This window comes from Euprymna scolopes, chromosome 40, assembly GCF_053919585.1.
Source record: "Euprymna scolopes isolate OS-2025 chromosome 40, ASM5391958v1, whole genome shotgun sequence".
Lineage (NCBI taxonomy): Eukaryota > Metazoa > Mollusca > Cephalopoda > Sepiida > Sepiolidae > Euprymna > Euprymna scolopes.
Genome location: NC_136521.1, coordinates 2,074,738 through 2,095,911, shown reverse-complemented (window position 1 = coordinate 2,095,911; position 21,174 = coordinate 2,074,738). Strand labels below are relative to the sequence as shown.

The following is a 21,174-nucleotide window of genomic DNA, read 5'->3' as shown; positions in this document are numbered from 1 at the left end:
CTTGGTTGCTAAAACAATTATCCTCTCCATTTTTTTTTTCGTACATGTTTCGAATTGAGTAAATATAATTGCATTCACAATGACGGTGCGATTGTTCTTTTCGCCGGAAGTGAACTTCTCTTTTGTTTCATTAATGACAAGTTGTAAATAAAAGATTATCTCTAAATTGGAACAAAAAGTGGAAAAAGAACAGTTGGGAAAGTGCAAAGGTAATTAAGCCCAACGAGCAGTAAAGCTCAAATAAGCGTCCTTGAACAGGTGAGCGTCGTCTACCTGCTAATTAGTAAAGCAAATTGATTTATCTGAGAGTATATATACGAGGCTTCTTTGAGTCTTAAACGTCAGAAAAGACGTACAGTCACTCGAAGAACAACTACACGTTCTCTTTTTTGTAGTCATCAAGCCGAAAACAACTCCACCATGCCTAACTACACCCTGCATTATTTCAATGGCCGCGGACGTGCCGAAATCCTTCGTATGATGATGGCCATGGCTGGCGTCAAATACATGGACAAGAGATATGAATTCTCCGACTGGGATCGTTGCAGGAATGGTAAGGAATTTTATTCAACAGTTTTATTTAATTGTACAGATCGGTGACCAAATAGCAAGTACACGAACAATCCTGAATATTTTGGGGGATACAGTTTTACTTAGGTTTTATTTTCGGTAAATAATTTAGAGATATACTGTATAATAAATTAACTATTTTTACTGAATCAACACCTATCTTCAAAACTGGCGCAAAAAGCTATTTGTATTAGTAGTGCTGGAAAACAAAACAGCTGAATAAAACAAGCGACACGACAATATTAAAACTCTATCTACAATCATTAAGCTATTCATCTTAGTTTTCTATGAATATTTTTTATTGCATTTTCACCCATAACAAGACACATCGCGACTTTGATGTAGGGGGCTACAATCAGGGACATAAGCTACAGGGATACTATGTGGGGAGTTGAGAAGCAAGCATTTCTATGTATGTATATATGTATGTATGTATGTATCTCTCAATCTATCTGTCTGCCTCGACTATGATGTGAAAGGAACCTAATGTGTCTCTGTGCAAGGTCTTCTCCAAAACGGCTTGGCCAATTTTCATGAAATTTCACGCGAATTACTTATATGTCTGCCAGTGTTATTTGGTCGGTTCTGTATCGGAATGTCTTCGATAAGTATCGATAATAAAAAAAGCAGGCGATTCAAGCCAAAGTTAACACCTTACGCAATCTAACATCAGAAGTGCATTTGAAAAGTCTCATTATTAGACAGCTGAAAGGTTCGATATATAACATCAACAATACTTCTTTGATCTGACAGAGGAGCGCTCGAAGGGAATGTTTCTGTTTAAAGCACAATTACACCAGGATACTTGAGTTTTTATTTAAAAATTAAAATAAATCTATTATGACTCCACACCCCAAAAGGTCAGGCATATAACTTTTACAGGAGATTTTATATGACAGAAGCGCGTTCAAAACAAATGTTTGTGTTTAGAGAACAATAGAAGCATGATACTTCACTTTGCATTTAAATTTATTCTTAAATAAGAGAAGAATCCCGGTTGTCCTCGACGATCGTACATCTAAACAATATGATATAAATGCGGGTGTACCTCAGCGGTCTATCCTTGAACCTTAATTATTCCTAATATTCATAAATGTACTCCCTGATAAAATTGTCTCTGAGATCGGTATATTTGCTGATGACACCACGCTCTATAACATTCACGAGGGGAAAACGAATGGACACATATCTAAGTAAATAGCAGAAACACTAGAGAAATACTTCCCATCTCTGGTGGAATTCAGACAAAAATGAATTGTCACATTCAGTGCTGCAAGGACTTAGCTTTTTTCCTTCAATAATTTCAAGAACAACCACCAATAGCTATGGCTAAAGATACATTACCTGAAAGTATTTCTTTCAAATTTAACATTCACAGGAAATATGAGTAGAAACAAATATATTGTGAACATTGCTAGAGCCGCTGTAAGGTAGGCGGACTCTCTCTATACCGTGTGAAAAAGTTAATTACACCTGGAAGTATCATGTACCTCTAGAAAGGCCACCATTCGCCCATGTATAGAGTATTGTGGTCACATTTTGGCTGGTGCATCTGCTACTAGTCTCTTGCTCCTTGACAGAGTTTAAAAGAGACTCGCCAATCTGATAGGTTCTGAACTGTCATCTAGACTTAAACCTCCGTCTGATGGACGAAATGTTGCATTCTTCTTCCAGTTCTACGAGTATTTTAATAGTGGAGGCTCTGACGAACTACCCTCTTTTATACCCTTTCGACGTACCCCAACAAACCCGACAAGCAGCAAACTCCGACCCCATACACAGTAGAGATCCCTTGATATAAAAAGCCGTCTTCTCTTATAAATTTTCCCCAGATCTGCTAGACTTTGTAACTTCCTCTCGGGTTCCCGTTTTCCAAACTCTACAGACATGCAGAAGTTCAAGTTGATTGTGAACAGACATTTTGGTGCTCACACCTCTTTGTAGTTTCTTTGAAACTTATTGTCCCCGATGGTAGCCCGCTACATTAAATTGCACTTTGCTTTGTGTAGGGTTAAAAATGGAATAATAAAAAAAGACATAATAAATCACAACGTGTTTATATAATTAGTAGTAGGCTCTCTACAGTGCAATGTAAACTACAATGTATTATGGACAAGCTTCCTTGAGGTGCACTGTGATGGGCCCTTAATTAGAGTAGGCAACTAATTGATTTAATTGCAAATTGCCGATTTCACTGATTATGATGACAATAAAAAATGCGAGTGCTAAATATCCATTGATCATCATTCAATCCCTGACAACGTAAGGCACCCTGCTTGTATCTTAATAAATAAATTATTTAAAGAAACTCGCTTATTCTAAATTTAAACGACATCTTGGCATAGTGCAACCGTTTTTACCAAAATAATGTATTCATACGAATTAGTCAAACAGCACGTTAAGTACAAACGACATTAAATTCAAACAAATAAAGAATATTAAATAGGTGTCCTTCTCCGATTTGGCATGACTTATCCATTGGAACCAAACTCTGTGACTATAAATAAGAAGTTTCCTTACATCTTGTCGTCAGAGACTTAGAGACTTGAACCGAAACAGTTCGTTCTCGTTTTGGAAGTTCACAAACTGTATGATGTTGGCCAAAGCTGGTTTCGAATATATGAACAAAAGGATATGAATTCTCTGACTGGAACCGTTGCAGGAATGATGTGCCATTTTTTTTACACGGTGCTCACCGCTTATCAAAGCCCGGAAGCCACTCAGGGATAAGGGTTATTGCAAGTACAGTACGTTAGTGTGGAGATTTATTTAAGTGTTTACTTGAGGTGGCGGTTCATTAGGAATTTGTTACGTGGACTTGAAGACATCCAGGTTGTAGTCAGATGGGAAGCAGGCAGACGGAAGAGAGTTCCACAGGCGTGAAGTTCTAAGAAAGAAGCTTTGTTCATGGAATCTACGTTTTGATTTAGGCACAGATAAAGAGTGGGGGGAATTTTTGACAGTGGATTCAGCTAGACGGGTGTTTTTCGTGAAAGATTGGCGAGGGGGGACCAGAGATTGGAGTTCAAACGAGCACCTTCCATGTAAATAACGATAAAACAAGGATAGGCTCGCAACGTCTCTTCTGTGGGAGAGAGGTTGCAGGGAAGAGAAAAGGGCTTCCCCCACGAAGCCACGAAGTCTATTTTGTACTCTGTCAAGGCAGGATTAGCCATTGTTTATATCTTTCATCTCTTTATCCTATGTTGCATTTATTAATAGTTTATAAACATTCTTGAATGCGTGGCAGTGCCTCAGTAACAAAATATTCAGGTCGCATGCTTTTCATAAATTCAAATAATGAACTCAAATTTCAAAATCCAAAGATGATAAAACTAAAGTTCAGATTTTCATTACATCTTTTACATTATGTTTTACTGGTTGTCTTTTCTTCCTGTTTTGGATAGAGATAGGACAGTTTAACTCATGCGCAGTCGAATTGGCACGACCCCTTGCATGGTACACCTCACACCAAATAATCTGACTAGAATATATACATACAAAAGTTATAATTATCGGTTTAAATATCAGACTGTATTAAAGAAAGCTTTATATAAAATTACACTTGGAATTTCTGAACAAAAATGTGACCATGTTGCTAACCGTGTTTCCTAGAATATATCTGCTACATTTTCTTTTAACCCCTTCACTTGTCTTGAAGGTGATTGTGTTATTACACCCACGCATACACACACGCACACTCGCATAAGCACACATACACACAAACAGACACACACACTGACATATATATATATATATATATATATATATATATATATATACTAATACAAGCACACATATATGTAATAATTCTATAAACTGAATGTGTGTATACCTTTATTAAATAAATAAATATTAGATATTTTCCAATATCTAGTATTTGTGAATTCATTTTCCACCCTTATTGTCTCCTATAAAAGCTCCGTTGAAATTTGTTTATATATATATATATATATATATATATATATATATATATATATATATATATATAGAGAGAGAGAGAGAGAGAGAGAGAGAGATTTGGAATGACTTTTGGTAAATTAAAAATTGATGAAAAATTTATTATTGGACAAGCGATACAAAGGGAATAATTTATTTACTGAAGATCGTTTGCTTGTTTTGATTTTCGCTTTTAACTTTGCAGTCGGAGAAGAGTATTATTTTCTTTCCTGTTTTTCTATGTTTAGTATGGCTTTCTTCGCCGCATGAACATGTTTTCTTTACAACAGTATAGTAGCAGTAGGAACTGGAACCGAAAGAGGAGCCGATAATCTTGTCTATAACGGAATAAATATTGTAAAATGTAGAACTATTGTAAGCTGTGTTCCAACTGTGTTCCAAGGGAAATCGCCCGATATAATGTTATATCACGAGTGAGTGTAGAACATATACGAGTATGTATACATTTTACTTGGCGTCGTTTTTTTTTCATGTGTGCGAGTATATAGATTTAGCTATAGGTTTCTCTACCTTAGAGACACATATGCTCGCTAAAATATATGCCATGTTAAAATAACAAATACAAATTCAGTTTATTTTGTCAACCCGACTACTGGGTTGTGTGGATAGAGAGACGCAGTCGTTCCGTGCATTGGCGAGAACGACGGCGGAGGAATGCCATCACACGTTCCGAATTTGTTTTTAAAGCTAAGTCTGCGTTAATACAAGCTGTATGGCTTGAAGAAGTTTCTTGTGACTAGTAACTAGCTAAACGAAACATGCTAATGAATGTGTAGCAAAATATGACCGCTTATATAAAACAAAAAATGTATCTCTGTCTCTCTGTCTCTCTGTCTGTCTCTCTCTCTCTCTCTATGTGTGTGTGTGTGTGTGTGTTTATATTTATAATTTAAAGTTTCGTTTTATTGATTAACAACTTATGCAAATAATTTAATATTTTGAAATTTCGTCACAAACATCACGGCTATATGACCCGATTTTTATGAAAAGAGACACGACACAAGATGTAAGCACATATTTAGCCGATAATGTTTGTTTAAAAAAATATATTCTATATTATTATTATTATGTTACTTTCATTTAATTTTTTGTAGATTTCCCCTGTCAGTACCTGCCTTGTATGCAGATGGACAATGGTGACATGATGCCCGAAACAATGGCCATTTGCAGGTACTTGGCCCGTGAATACAGTAAGTACCTTATTTTATTTTATAAATCAAGTTTTATATGTCTTTTTCATAAAACTAGCGGAGAGAGGACACCCTGCAATCTCCGGTCGTAGAATACGCTTAAATATGATATTTTTCTTCATCCAGATATAGTATATATTATTATAGAGTCATGATTTCCAAAGTAGAAATAGTGTAATTGGGTGCCATCAGCTAGAATCGAAACCGAAAAGCTAATCTGTAGCAGTCAAAGCTGCTGCGTATACAACGCGACTCTCATGTGAACTTTATAAAAATTAAAAATTGAAATTAAACTAAGATGAATGTACAAAATTAATAACGATTATTTCTTCAATTGTGACCTCATTTTAACATCTAAAAACATTTTACTGGCTAAAAACAGACAGAAAAACGGCCCGTAAAAAATATAATCATTTGAGGTCCTTCGCGCCGCTTTTCAACTTTTAGTTTCGGGAGATAGACATTGAAAATCTGGAGGCAGGCAGACAGACAGACGGACGGATGGACGGACGGACCCACATATAGTCTTTTATATACTAGATAATATTATTTTTAAAAAATGTACCCCTTTTCTGTATGCATATTCAAAAGTTAACCATTTAAAAAAAAAAACGATAAAATGTTATCTCTAATTTTGCTTGTAACCGTATAACACCTTTTTTTTTGTTAAAAAAAGAACCAAAGTTTGGCCAGATTGGCAAACTTGAGTCCTTGTACCGAAAAAATATCCATTAAATAAAACTTTGGTTAGTAAGTCGTTATTTTTTTTGCAATTTTTTTCCTTTTTTTTTGCATTTCCATACACCAAACATGGATATAAATATCACTAAAACATCCGCTGGGTCATAAGTTTCATTTCGGTACCTTACTTGCCTGGGTGGGTTGCCTTTGGGCTTAGATAAACCACGTCATACACACACAGTAATTCAAGCTTGCTAAAGGAAATAATAACTTCCGGTGAATACTGGAAATTATCCAGTAAATAAAACGTCGTTTAGTAAATCGTTATTTATTTATTTATTTATTTATTTTATTTGCATTATTTGCATTTTTTGCGTTTCCCTACACCAAACATGGATATAAATATCACTAAAACATCCGCTGGGTCATACGCTTTATTTCAGTACCTTACTTGCCTGTGTGGGTTGCCTTTAGGCTTAGATAAACCACGTAACACACACACAGACAGACAGTAGGAAAATTTATAAGATATACTTTATTATGCAAAATGTAACTGAAATATAATGACGTCAGACAATTTCCACAAATTTATCGCGAACAATTAAACTACGTCGCATTATTTATTAATAGATTCGCCCTTATAGATATTCATATATTATATATATATTCGCGGTTCGTGTTTGAATTTATTTTAAGGTTAATTAAAATAAGTATATTGTTGTGGGATTTGAAAAACATAATCTTATCCAATAAACTGTTTTGCCATATTAATTTAAATGTTTGAATTGCAAAATTTTAAAAAAAGCTTTAATAATTGATTTTTCTTGTATATTTTTTTCACATTTTATTGCCATTTGAATTTGTTATGTATAGTTTTGTATACCAAGAAGCATATGGACATGTTCAGGTGAAATTTCATCAATGATTGCTTCTATGAAATCATACACAACTACATGGAATTTTTCGTTTGTTTTGCGGGATTTATCCTGAGTGAGAACAGCTTGTCCTGGCTGAATTTTTAACTGTATTCATTTTTGAAAAGCTCAACAAAACAAACGAAATGTTCAGCAGTAAGTCTTCCGCATCCATTTTTCCCCAATGAAAACGAATCTGATTTAAGCCGATGCGAAACAGACTACAGCAACAGAGAGTACATATGTACGCTGACTCTCCACAGGACAGAGTTAGACACCAGGGTCGCTTTTTAAACGTGGGGGAAAGGAACAAAAAAAATTGTCGCAATCGTGAAGAATTTCTCCTCCACTGACAGAAAGCAAGTTATTGAAGTGCAGCATCTGAAGAATAGATGACAATAGAAAATCTTCTGGCAGATAGGAAGACATAGACTGTAGCTGCTAGTTGGATGGAACTGTGGGTCACAATCCTATTAACTTAATCGATGCACATTTCGTGAATTTACTAGCAATGCAACATTGTGGCGATATAACAGAAGCTGGAGTTTGGAAAACAGGGCGATACATATTAGGTTAAATTTTAATTTTTTACATTGTGTCAATGCGAGGAATGCATATGGTTCGTACACCAACCATATATTAAAACAATACCTCACGCATGAGGGCGAGATGACTTTATAGCGACATAGAATACCAGTAGAGCTTTAATGATTCTAGCCGACTAAATGGAGCGTACCATCTTTTCAGCTAACTTCGTAACATCTTCTTCGAACATAAGTTGTTCTTAAAAATATATTTCTTCTTGGATTGCAACTATTCTAATTTCTTATTGCAGACTTCTATCCCAAGAGCCCCATGGACATGTTCAGGTGTGACTACATCAGCGATTGCTTCTATGAAATCATGCACGATTACATGAGGTACTTCCACTGGAGAAACGGACGTTTCAGGGTGAGTAAGATATATTCAATTATATTAACTGCTGATATTTTGAAGGTTATAAATTGCTTATGTACTCGTATCGGCTATCACACCGTGGCGTCATTGTCATCTCGATTAATTCACATGTACGACACATGTACGGCAGATGCAGCTTATTTTAAAGAGAGGTTTTATAGCTTGAAGATATTTAAGCTTGAGTTTTTTAACATTTGAATTAACTATACATATTTAACTTACACAAATGAATTTAAGTAACGACTTTTATTTTATCATATTCTATTTGAAACCACTGCCTCCCATTAGTTGATTATAATATTAGAAATGATTTACCCAGCAAGTTCTGAAGTAACCACTCAAATTTAATAGAAAATAATTCAGTTGAAAGGTGAATAACGTTATCTATTGTATTTGTTATCTATATCCATGTCTTCAATTTAATCCTATGATTTTTTTTTAAACTCTACATGATAATGTTTGAAATAACTTAAGGGATTAGTGTTGTGTGGCGGGGGGGAGTTCTATATGGGGTGATGTAAATCGTGTATATATTTCTGAAATCCTATTATGAAATCCTATTATGAAATCCTATTATCCTCTCGTGTATGATTTGATGCAACTTTATATACGTGTGTTCATCTACATCCGTCTGCCGTTGTGATTTTCTAATCTACAGTTCGTAGTTTGTGTGTTTGCTTTGGTTTCGTTATTTTGTTTTACAAAATATAAACGCTTTTCGGGTTATTTAATGCCGAATTCAGTTATTTTGGAAATAGTAATAATGTTGCATCCAGTTGTTTTGTAGAGGGTGTTTATTCTTCAAGCTCTTCGTATCTTCAATCGCTAGTTTTTCGTGTTTAGTTTTGTTGTTTTATGGTGGAATTTATCGTTTTTCTTCCCTCATCTGTAGAACATGAATGAGTTTTGCAATGCGAGAAAGAAAAAGGGTTACAGTATTAATGTTTGGTATATTTTGCGTTAGTCAGATAATTGGGGAAATAGAAAGAGAAATGACAAGAAAGAAAAAGGGGGGAAAAGTGGTTTGTTGTTTTTGTTTTTGGTTTTGCAGAACGTTGTGTTTGTTACGTGCATTTAAATACAGGTCATTAAAGGACACTAATATGCACAAAAAACCTTTACAACACAAAGGACCGATAACACGTATTTGGGGTTTCAACATCTGACTAATCGAAAACATATGTGATCCCACTTTGGTTTTGTTCGACAAAGAAGTTGCAAGGAAAATTCACCCCAATAACGACATAGCCTCGGGTTTAATGTTCGGCATCTTTTTTTTTTTTCAGAGTGTTTTTTTCCTTGAGAAGTTGCAACGCTGTTCTTAGATTTCCACATTTGATCGGTGTTAGACGTGTTCTGAGCCATCACAATCAGTCAACTTTTCACGTTCTCAACACTAACTTATTTCCACGCATCTCAAAAAGACCATCTCCCTCTCTAAATGACGCCATTAATATACGTTAATGATATACGTATCTGATGATTCTACTTATTATTTCTAAGCTGCCAACTAAATTGTTACAACATTTTTAAGTTAACATTCCTGGTAAGGAATATGCGAATAAATTTCTAAATATTTTTATTATTCTAAAACATGATTTTTGCTGACAAAATGTTGGGCTTAAAATAGTCAAAAAAATCGGCGTCAAGCAAGCTTTCAGTGTTTCCCAGTTAATCTCTAACATGGATTACACAATAATCATATTAAACAAATACAAAATAAGCTAATCGACAATTTCATAATGTAACTAGCAGAGGTGTCTGGCGTTGCCCGGTCGAAAAATACGCTAAAATATTATATTTTAATTTATTCACAGTGTCAATTTCCTATCGAATTTTATCTATTATATTTGACTCATTATATAATAGTGCTTACAAAAGTAAAAATATAAATATATACAAGACCTGAGTGAAATCAGTTAGAAACGAAACCGAAACCAAAACTTATGAAGAATTCTTGGTAAATATATTAATTACAAGATTCAAGCAAGCAAGCAAGGACGCATTGATGGCCAATAAATTTCTACGTTTTTCTTTTGTATTATATGGAGTGGTGTGCCCCGTGGTTTTGTGGATGAATATGCTATTTTTAATTAATTTCGTAAAGTGTTTTTCGCTTGTGTACGAGTGTGATCATTATGAATTTATTAATTACTAAATTTTTTCTTTTCTTGTCCACAGTACAACATGAATGACTACGGTTTCGGTGGTGAAGGCAACTGCAGCAACTACGATGTAAGTATTTTATTTATTTCCCAAGAAAAATATAAAATACTTAAAAGTTAAATTTATCGTTGAATACTGTACTTTGGGAGCAACACGAGTTGTCTGCCCTTTTTAAACGGCAAGTTAGAGAGCGAAGACAAAGTCGGGAGCAGGTGAAACGACTTAAGGTTTCTTTTCGCTCTTTCTCTAAGACTTCAGTGGATAGGTACGTGTTTATCGATAGCAGTTGTCTTCACCGATGCGGAACCTCGTTCTGCCTGGGGTACGTTCCAATTACTGTCTATTTTATTCCTTATCTTATTTGATTGGTTAACTTCGTTTTTTCCAATCTTACCTATTTTCTTCCTCTTTTTTCTTTTCGGACAACTTCTGTATTTCCTGCTAATCGATTAATAATTGAGATTTTTAGAGCCTTTTTAAAGAAACCATTATTCCTTGGATTCTGTTGACATTTTAACCTGAAAATCGTGTAGTCGATGTACAAAATCAAAATGCAGAAAGGCGTCCATACACATATCGTTTGCACATACATTATCCTAAATAATAAAAGAAATAATTATATTTTGGGCTAATCAGTAAACATTCTAATTCATTTGAAATGTGTATTTTTTCTTCTCTAAACTACCTAACCATTTTAAAAGACATATTTTCTCCGATACCCCAGTGGAACCCAGTTGATCCGAGTATATGGGCACTGTCGTGGAGTGCTGCACTCTGGGTGTTCATCTCTGCAACATTTCTCTCAACTCGCGCACAGAAACAGTAAAGAAAAAAATACAACTCATCGACGTTATCGTATGTCAATCTGTTTAACCTTATTAACTGAAATATTCTAAAATATCACTGAAAGAGTTTCTAATATGATAAACTAGGCACGGCCAAAAATAAAAGATAAACAAGTAGTTGTTTAAAAAAACGAATTAAAATACATTATTCCTCAGCACTTTTTTTCAGAAAGATAAAAGCTTGAGTTTTATCATATGAAAAGTGGAATATAGTAAAACGTTTTCTAATATTTTTAGTAGAATTTAAAATTTACAATTTTCTGAAAGAACACCATTCATCGCCATTTTTGTCTCGATCGATAAAACATTATATTATTTTCTTAAAAGGTTTTGGAACCAATTAATTGTTTTCATCTAAATAAGATTTAAGATCATTTTTCATCTCAATAAGATTTAATATAATTTTTCGTCTAAATAAGATTTAAGACAAGTTTTCGTCTAAATAAGATTTAAGGTAATTTTTCGTTTAAATAAGATTTAAGATAAATTTTCGTCTAAATAAGATTTAAGATAATTTTTCCTGTAAATAAGATTTAAGATAATTTTTCGTCTAAATAAGATTTAAGATAAATTTTCGTCTAAATAAGATTTAAGATAAATTTTCGTCTAAATAAGATTTAAGATAATGTTTCGTGTAAATAAGATTTAAGATAATGTTTCGTGTAAATAAGATTTAAGATAATTTTTCGTCTAAATAAGATTTAAGATAAATTTTCGTCTAAATAAGATTTAAGATAAATTTTCGTCTAAATAAGATTTAAGATAATTTTTCCTGTAAATAAGATTTAAGATAATTTTTCGTCTAAATAAGATTTAAGATAAATTTTTGTCTAAATAAGATTTAAGATAATTTTTCGTCTAAATAAGATTTAAGATAATTTTTGTCTAAATAAGATTTAAGATACGTATATGCAAAAACATAAGTACCTGAATTTCAAACAGTTCCAACTTTTTATATCACTCTAAAGATTTAGTCAGCGTAATTTGAACGCATTCAGGGGTGTTTTGCAGAGCTTATATTTCAGATAGATTGGTGGGGAGTAAAGCTTCTCCAATCTCAACCAGCCAATCAGGAGTCACCACAACACATTCCCCTCTCTTCTGATTGCCTCCGCTTATACTCGCGTATCAAAGTAAATTTCCATCAGATGTTTTCCCAGGCCGAGCGTTCTTGGGGGTTGACCAAAAGGTTAGTTACTGCTCCCGATTTTAGTCAAATTACTTTTAATACTATTCTACCTGAATTTATTATTTTCTTCGCAAAACAATATTATTATTAAATATTATTATCATCAATATTTTAAATTCGCAACTGAAGCTATATTTCCTCGATGTGGTGGCATTATTGACCAAATAAATCGAGTCAGAAAGGCTACTGGGATAGTTCACATAACAAAAGCTCTCATTTAAATCTATTATAACAGTTATTAACGTAAAATTCGACCACCACCTGTAATTGGGTCACATGAAACACTTCATGGATAAGGACTGTCGTGTGTTTATATAAACAATAAGTGGACAGTTTGATGCCAGTGTGGGAACTCTGCATTCAATTATTCGTGAGGAACTAAAGATTCGGAAGATTTGGAAGAATACACCAGCCCAAAACTCCATCCTTGTCACATAATATTTGACCAAGATAGGCATCAAAGCAGCTCCCCAGTCTTCCATTAGTTCATACTTTGTTCCCATGACTTTTTGTTATTCACTAACATCAAGGAAAACATTAGATGCTGTTGTTATGGGACAATTGAGGAGATAAAAGAAGCTATAACGTGTGTCACTAATACGCTCACACAAAAGGACTTCCATCTGGCCTTCCAGAGATTGTTGGAACAATGCAATAAGTGTATTGCAGCTGGAGAAGATTACTTCGGAAGGGACTAGAGTTTTATATGTGTACTATCAATAAAAGTGTTCATGCAGAAAAAAGTCTGGAGGGCTGCTCGTAGCTTATTACATTAGGGGAAAGGTTTTTAGCAAAGTAATGTTCATAGTCAATCATAAAGTTTGCTATTAAGAACAATGATTGAAAACCTAAAATGTTTACATTTATTTTAAAAGAAGCCACAATTAAAGAAAGATAATGTAGTAAGATTCAATGAAGCAAAATAGGATCGCAGTCCTAACATCCAAGGCAATTAAATAAAATTTATAACTACCTTTAAATATTATTTTCATTCTATATTTATTTTAACCGGACATTTTATGCTGATTGTATTTCATAGATTAATCATTAGACAACAGGAATAGATGACGGCAAATCAATACGTTTATGTATTACCTGATATTTATTTATGCTTCTATTTTTACCAGAACTATTTGGACTGGAATATTGAAATATTGAAGTATTTTTTTGTTTTTTGTGTGCATTTAATTCGGTTACAAATTATCAATAAAACTGTTCACACAGAAGAAAAGTCTGGAAGGCTCGTCGTAGCGTATTACATTAGAGGGAACGGTTTTCAGCAAAATAATATTCATAGTCAGTCTAAAATTTTCTAATAAGGACAGAGATTGAGGATCTAAAATGTTTGCAGCCACAATGCCACGACTCAAAACGATAATTTAGTTATATTCAATGAAAAAAAATAGAGGCACAGTCGTAAAATCCAAGGCAATTAAAGTAAATTTATTACTGTTTTTAAACATTATTTTTATTCTATCATTTTTTTAACCGGAGATTTTATGCTAATTATATTTCATAAATAAACCATAATATAGCAGGAGTGTGCCGAATGAATACGTTTTGTATTGCCTGATATTGTTTATGGTTCTATTTTTACCAGAACAATATGGACTGGAATATTGAAATATTGCTTTTTTGTGCATTTAATTCGGCTAGAAAAATATTTTGTTGAAAAAAAAAAAAGAGAACAGAATTGGGACATGCCAATATGTAATTAATTAAGATACTAACAATAACCTTTTATAATCATCGGCATAACGTTAACAGGGAACATGAGTTGGAACAAATATATTGTGAGCATTGCCAAGACCGCTGCAAAGAAGGTAGGCTATGTCCAGTGTACTAGAAAACTACTAACGCCTGAAAGTATCTTGTACCTCTATAACGCCACCATTCGCCCATGTATGAATTATTGTTGTCACATTTGGGCTGGTGCATCATCTACGAGTCTCTCACGCCTGGAGCGGGTTCGAAAGAGAGTCACCAACCTGATAGGTCCTTAAGTGTCATCTAGGCTTCAACCTCTGTTCCCTCGACGAAATATTGCATCTTTCTGTCTTGTTCACCAAGTATTTTAATTGTGAATGCTTTAATTGTGAATGCTTGTGCCCTCTCGACTTAAATTTCTCAGACAGACCCGACGAGCAACTAAACCCCACCCTTACACAGTAAAGATCCCTATATGTAAGTAAGCTTTCTACTCCAATTGTTTCTTCCACAGAACCGATAAACTTTGAGACGCCCATCTGAGTCCCTGCTTCCCCAACTGTACTGACTGCAAAAGTTCAACTGTAATATGAATACATCTTGCTGCCCAACTCCCTGCATAGTACCCCTGTAACTTATGCCCCTGATAGTAGCCCTACATCAAAGTGGCAATATGCCTTGCTTGGGGTGAAAATGTAATAAAATAAGAAATAAGAAATAATAGTTGTGGTTAAATTTAATGATTAAAGTACAACGAGTTACAATGAAAAAATAGAACTGAAATTTTTCATTATTTTTCTATGTTTTATCAGAACTACATGAACTGGAGATATATGAACACGTTCAACCGTGTCATGCCCTTCATGGAGAGAACCTTGTCCATGCGCGATGGTGGAAACAAATTCTTTATGGGTGACCAGGTAAGTTTGGATTGTTTGTACAGAATATATGTGATTAAGGATATAATTAACAAATAATGCGTAATAGTGGAAACCACATTTTTATGTATGGCCAGGTGAGTTTTAATAAACAAGCTTCAAAATAAGATTTTTTATTGAAAGCGCCCGAGACAAAGCGTATATCCACTTAATGTAATGATCTAACAAAAAATAACTATGATTATAAGAAATGGATGTTTTGTTTTGAAAAGATCACGGTTAAAATTGGGGTCAAAGCAATCAGTAAGAAAAACATACGGTTTTTGGAAAGATGCTACTGAAATAGGAAGCTGTATTATAATGAAGTATCACACCTGCGTATTGATGAAGACTACTAGACCAACTAGTCAACAAGCTGGAACAAAAGAAGCAGGACATATATCAGATAATTCTGAACAACATAATAGAATTTACAGAAAAACTAAAACTAGCAACATCACGTCTTTGAGAGAAAGTCTGCAGCAAATAATATACAGTTAAATTAAATTACAGACAGGCTTTCGGATTTTATCAGACACTTTCAGATGCGGACAGAGATGAAATAATTTCGGGAAATCATCCCCACGTAGTTAAATGGTACTCTATAAATCTATCATGAAGATTTATACGAATGTCGCAATCTTTAAGGAAAAAGAAAGCTGGATGATGAGAATGTACCTACTGACAATGGTTCAAGGACAATATGAAGTACTCCTTCAAACGGTTCGGTTTGTATTCTAAGTCATGGGAAAACTAAAACAAGACAGGTGTTCCTGGCGTGCCGCAACTCACAAATGGGCCACAATTGCTTAACTTGCACGCAATGAAGAATGCAAGAGAAAACGTGACATTTGAAAAGACAAAGCAGTCAATGATTTTGTTTTTACACAGTGATCACCACTTATCAAGGCCCGGAAGCCACTCAGGGATAAGGGTTATTGCAAGTACATTACGTTAGTGTGGAGATTTGATGAAGTGTTTACTTAAGGGGGCGGTTCATTAGGAATTTGTTAACATTGGACTTGAAGACATCCAAGTTGTAGTCCGGTGGGAAGCAGGCAGACGGAACAGAGTTCCACAGGCGTGCAGTTCTAAGAAAGAAGCTTTGTTCATGGAATCCGCGTTTTGATTTAGGCACAGATATAGAGTGGGGGAAATTTTTCACAGTGGATTCAGCTAGACGGGTGTTTTTCGTGAAAGATTGGCGAGTGGGGGGCCAGAGATTGGAGTTCAGACGAGCACCTGCCGTGGGAATAACGATAAAACAAGGATAGGCTCGCAACGTCTCTTCTGTGGGAGAGAGGTTGCAGGGTAGAGATTTAGCACCAGAATTATCGCACAGATGTCTAACATACGGGAAATACTTCAGAGCTGGAATCGGTCAAACAAGTCATGTTCCAACCCACAGAACAATGGCATGCGGTGGGCCATCATCATCATCATCATCATCATCATCATCATCATCATCATCATCATCCTTACTGACCCAAACATTTGGTAGGCTCAAGAGAGGTGATGTTGAACTAATATACATGCAAGCTTCGAGTCAATAACTAGTAAAAATGTGAAGGCCATACATGCGAAGGTTAAAATGATTATAGTTCATGAAGGAAACAAGTTAAACGATTAAAATTTAAATACATTTTGATTTGTCCAAATTTCATATACAGGGTGGTCAAAAAGTCAGGTAACATGTTAAAGGTAGAAAAAACAATATGATCCATTATAATATCTATTCGTTTAATATTATTTGTTTAAATATTTGAGTGTAATATATAAACTTACCCCTCCTGATTTCTGGCTTTGGGGCTATGTAAAGGATAGCGTTTATGGCAAGAAGCCTGATACACTAGCGTCTTTAAAGTTATTTATTGAAGAGGAGATTGCGCGGATATCAGCTGACATGATTACACGTGTTACACAATCAGTGGTTAATCGCTTCCAGCGATTGATAGAGAGAAATGGACGACAGTTAACAAGATAAACATATTTCATGTTTTTTTCATTTTATATTTCAATGTATGGTACTTAAATATACGTGTATTGCTAATATCGTTTTTCTTTAAAATGTTACCTGACTTTTTGACCACCCTGTATATTATTATACAATCGGGATTTCGAAAGTAAAAAAATATATATTTCGGTGCCATCAACTAGAATCGAAACCATGTATCATTGAAAACTGGTTACGTTACCACTGCCTCAACATAACACGAATATGGATTGATTAAAAATTAAAAATTAAAAACGAACTAAGATGAATGTACAAAATGTATTACAAGTTTTGACCCCTTAAACCAATTTTAACCGGCTAAATACCTATTAATCGGCTAAATGGCCATAAAAAAACGTTCCGTAAAAAAATCTAGTCATTTGACGCCCCTAGCGCCGCTCTGCGATATTTAGTTCCAGCGGAGATGGAGTTTGAAAATATGGAGAGAGACAGACGGACATATAGCCTTTTATATATTAAATCATTTTAACAAAGCCGCGTTTCTGTTTATTTGTTTACAATTTAATTAATATGTACAAAAGAAACACTGTTTATACAATTTGATCACAGCATAATTTCTCAATGTGGAAATTCTACAGCGGCATCTTTCAAAGGTAATATTATTGCTACTAGGAATTCTGTGGACGTTTAGCGTGAATGGAGACACCGTGATATCATTGCAGCCTTTTATTTTTTTAAACTGCAAAAGTATTTATCTAAGCAATTAATTAACGTAGTGTCAGAATATATTTGGTTATTATGGTTTATGTCCAATACCCTTATAGGAATCTGTGAAATATTGTCATTGTATGGACCACGGCGCAAACGGAAACCGCACGATATCATTATACCATCTTTAGACAGTACAGATACTGCCCTTGAACCATTGTCAGAAGACCATAAGGTGTATTTTAGTTACACGTACAGTCCAAAAGCGACATATTAAAAGAGAAATAAAAACTCACATTTTTCCAAACGTACCATTTAAAGGGGATATTATTTATTTATTTTTTTACATTGGGTCGTTGGTGATCGGGAAATCCTATTTATTAAAAAGGAAGGTAAAAGGGGATAACATTCTATGAAATTTAATTGTCTGATTTCCAGCTGACTACAATCTGATTGTCTTCAAGTCCAATGTAAACAAGTTCTTGATGAACCATCCCCATAAGTAATCCAATTTTAAAAATTCCTACTAATTGTGTTTACTGCGCTATAATAAAATTGACTAATGTATACCAATTAATCCTTATCCTCGACTTGCATACGGGCCTTGATAAGTAATGATTCCTGAGTAAAAAAATGTATCGATATACTAATAATTTAATAATACTAGTATGTTTGAACCTTCTACCCTTCTTTTTAATAAGTAGGATCTCCCTATCGAACAGTTTATAATATGGAAACCGTGACACACGTACTTACGTTAAATGTACTAACGTATTAATGTATATACTTTTTGTTAAAAAAAAAGAATCTGCATTCGCATTCATCTTTTTCGCTCTGTTATCCTCATCTTCATACTTGTTATTTCCCCACGTTTGACCCTTTGACCTTCTTTGGGCGATTTACTGCGATGGGATAGGATTGCTGAATCTTGTAACTGTATACTTCCGTAATTACTGTCTTCCTTAATTGTTCTCTCACCGCATTTTGGACCGATTATTCTTCGTGCTTCCTTGTGTAAGCTTGAAACACCTATCTTTAGTAGAGACTCAATGCCTCTATCCATTGCGCTATGAACTCCGAAGGCAGTAATACGTTGAGATACGGTTAAAAGATTCAACATTTCTATCTCTTGCGGTTAATTACATGGAGATGTCCAGAGGATGAGTTAGTCGAAACATGGTTAAAAAAAGTTATAAAAAAGGATTAATACAAAAATTATGAACACTCCTCTCTAAAGGTTTTAAAAGATAAAAATAAAAATAGTGCATTTAATATAACAATAAGTTAATCTATAGTCAATGAGCAACCACATTTGCATATTACATTTAAAAATCTATATTTTAATTGATTGTTTTAATAAAATCTATTTAATTGTTCTGTTTAGACATATTACTTAAACTTGGTTTATTTCATTTATTTTTAATCAGCATGTGTGGCCGGCGTTGCCCGGGTGTTTGGAGGTGTGTGTTAAGCAAAAAACAAAATTGGTAGTAGGCAGCAAGACTCAAACCCGTATCGTGAAGGGGTAAAAGAACGCGAAAAACCAACAATACTGGAAGTGGCGAAGATTTTAATTATAGCTAGTCAATTGAAAAGAGGGGATGATTTTCGAAAATATCGGCGAGAAAAACGACCCCTCCTTGTAGAAAATTTCAAAGTTGAGGATGAAGAAATTAATGTTGTTAGCGAATTGTTCTGTATTTGTAATCCGAAGGGTCAAGCTTCAAAACGATACTGATCTCGTAGAAAATCCGACGTCTCTGTCGAATATTTTAGGGAAACATACAAACATACATTTAAACAGACAGGTGAAAATTATATTATAAATGCAATTGCATTTGTATTATTAATAGTAGAATACAGTTGGTATAAAACCTTTAGTAAACTTATTTATTTAAGCTGTCAGAGTTATTTCCCCTTTAAGCTTTGAAAGTAAATTTCCGTTTTATGTTCATAGACGAAGATGGACGTTTTACGCTTTTCGAAATAAGTTCGGATATTTGGTGCATTGTCTAATCCCTCCACCGGGCAATCTGTTTCAATCGGGCAAAACCGTAAATGTACTCCTAGAATAAAGTATAAAACAGAAAAATTGGATGGAAAATAACTTATAGAGTAGAAAGGGATAATAAGTCAGATGTTAATGCATAGTTATAGATTCTTCTTCTAAAAAAATTCATTAAAATGCGAAATTCAATGATTCATTATTTTTTCTCTTGCAGATGATGTGGTGCGACATGATGTTCTATTGTTGCATGGAGAACATGTACAGGGAAATCCAGAGCATGTTCAGTAACTATCCCAAATTGATGGCTCTCTACAACCGATTTGCCAGCCACCCCAAGATCTGCAGTTACCTGAAGAGCCGTTGCAACACCAACTGGTAGACATCCATACAAAATAGTCGATGTAAGGAAATGCAATAATCACTCGTGGTTAAAATAATCGGTGTGTAACATACCCGTATTTTTTTCATTGAATAAATGTTCACATATATAAATATAATTGGTGTTTTGTTCGTTTACTTCATTATTTATGTATATATATATATATATATATATATATATATATATATATATATATATTCTTTTTATTATATTTTCACCCCAAACAAGGCACGTTGCCATTTCTGTGTAGGGGGCTACTATCAGGGTCAGCAACTACTGGGACACTATGTTGGGATTTGGGCAGCAAGATGTCGGTTCACGTTACACTTGAACTTCTGCATGTCAGTACAGTTAGGGAAGCAGGGACCTGGAATGGAATTACAGAGTCTAGCGGTTCTGGGGAAGAAACTACTGGAGTAGAAATATCTTTTGCATCTAGGGATCTCTACTGTGTGGGGGTGGGATTTAGCTGCCAGTCGGGTTTGTCGAGGATGTCTACGTCGTGGGGGCACAAGTTTCTGCAGTTCGTCACAGCATTCACCATAAAATACTTATAGAACAGACAGAGGGATGCAACGTTTCGTTGACGGAACAGAGGCTGAAACTTAGATGCCAGTTCAGGGCCTATCAGATGGGCGACTCTCTTTTGAACCTTGTCTAGCAGCAGATGAACCAGCCCAAATGTGACAACAATAATCCATACATGGGCGAATGGTGGCCTTATAGAGGTACAGGATACTTTCAGGTGTCAGTAGTTTTCTAGAACGGTAGAGAGAGCCTACCTTTTTCGCAGCGGCCCTGGCAATGTTTTCAATATAATTGTTCCAACTCATGAGTCCTGTGAACGTTAGGCCAAGCACTTTGAAAGATGTACTCTCAGACAGGGAGTAACTGGTCATTGCTTTTGGTGGCAGAGAAGGTTTCTTGTAATTATTTAAGGAAACCAGTTTAGTCTTGGCAGCATTGAATGTGACCATCCATTTATGTCGCCATTCCACTACAGATTGGATGCCATCCTCTAGTGTTTTT

The 21,174-nt window shown here is 34.6% G+C and overlaps 1 protein-coding gene across 1 annotated transcript; it reads left to right on the top strand.

Moving 5' to 3' along the window:
- Positions 1-365: 365 nt before the first annotated feature.
- Positions 366-20,145, top strand: LOC145265273 (S-crystallin SL20-1-like). Its single transcript, XM_080121053.1, has 6 exons — positions 366-553; positions 5,625-5,720; positions 8,151-8,266; positions 10,454-10,507; positions 14,992-15,099; positions 19,981-20,145. Exons 1-6 carry the CDS (start codon positions 421-423, stop codon positions 20,143-20,145), a joined length of 672 nt encoding a protein of 223 aa, XP_079977179.1. The 5' UTR covers positions 366-420.
- The last annotated feature ends 1,029 nt before the right edge of the window (positions 20,146-21,174 follow it).

Bases quoted from the DNA above. Each gene is read 5' to 3' on its own strand.
- LOC145265273 (XM_080121053.1), top strand. From the start codon at position 421: ATGCCTAACTACACCCTGCATTATTTCAATGGCCGCGGACGTGCCGAA. The intron at 8,267-10,453 runs GTGAGTAAGATA...TCTTGTCCACAG, and splicing joins GGAGAAACGGACGTTTCAGG to TACAACATGAATGACTACGG. The intron at 15,100-19,980 runs GTAAGTTTGGAT...TTTCTCTTGCAG, and splicing joins AATTCTTTATGGGTGACCAG to ATGATGTGGTGCGACATGAT.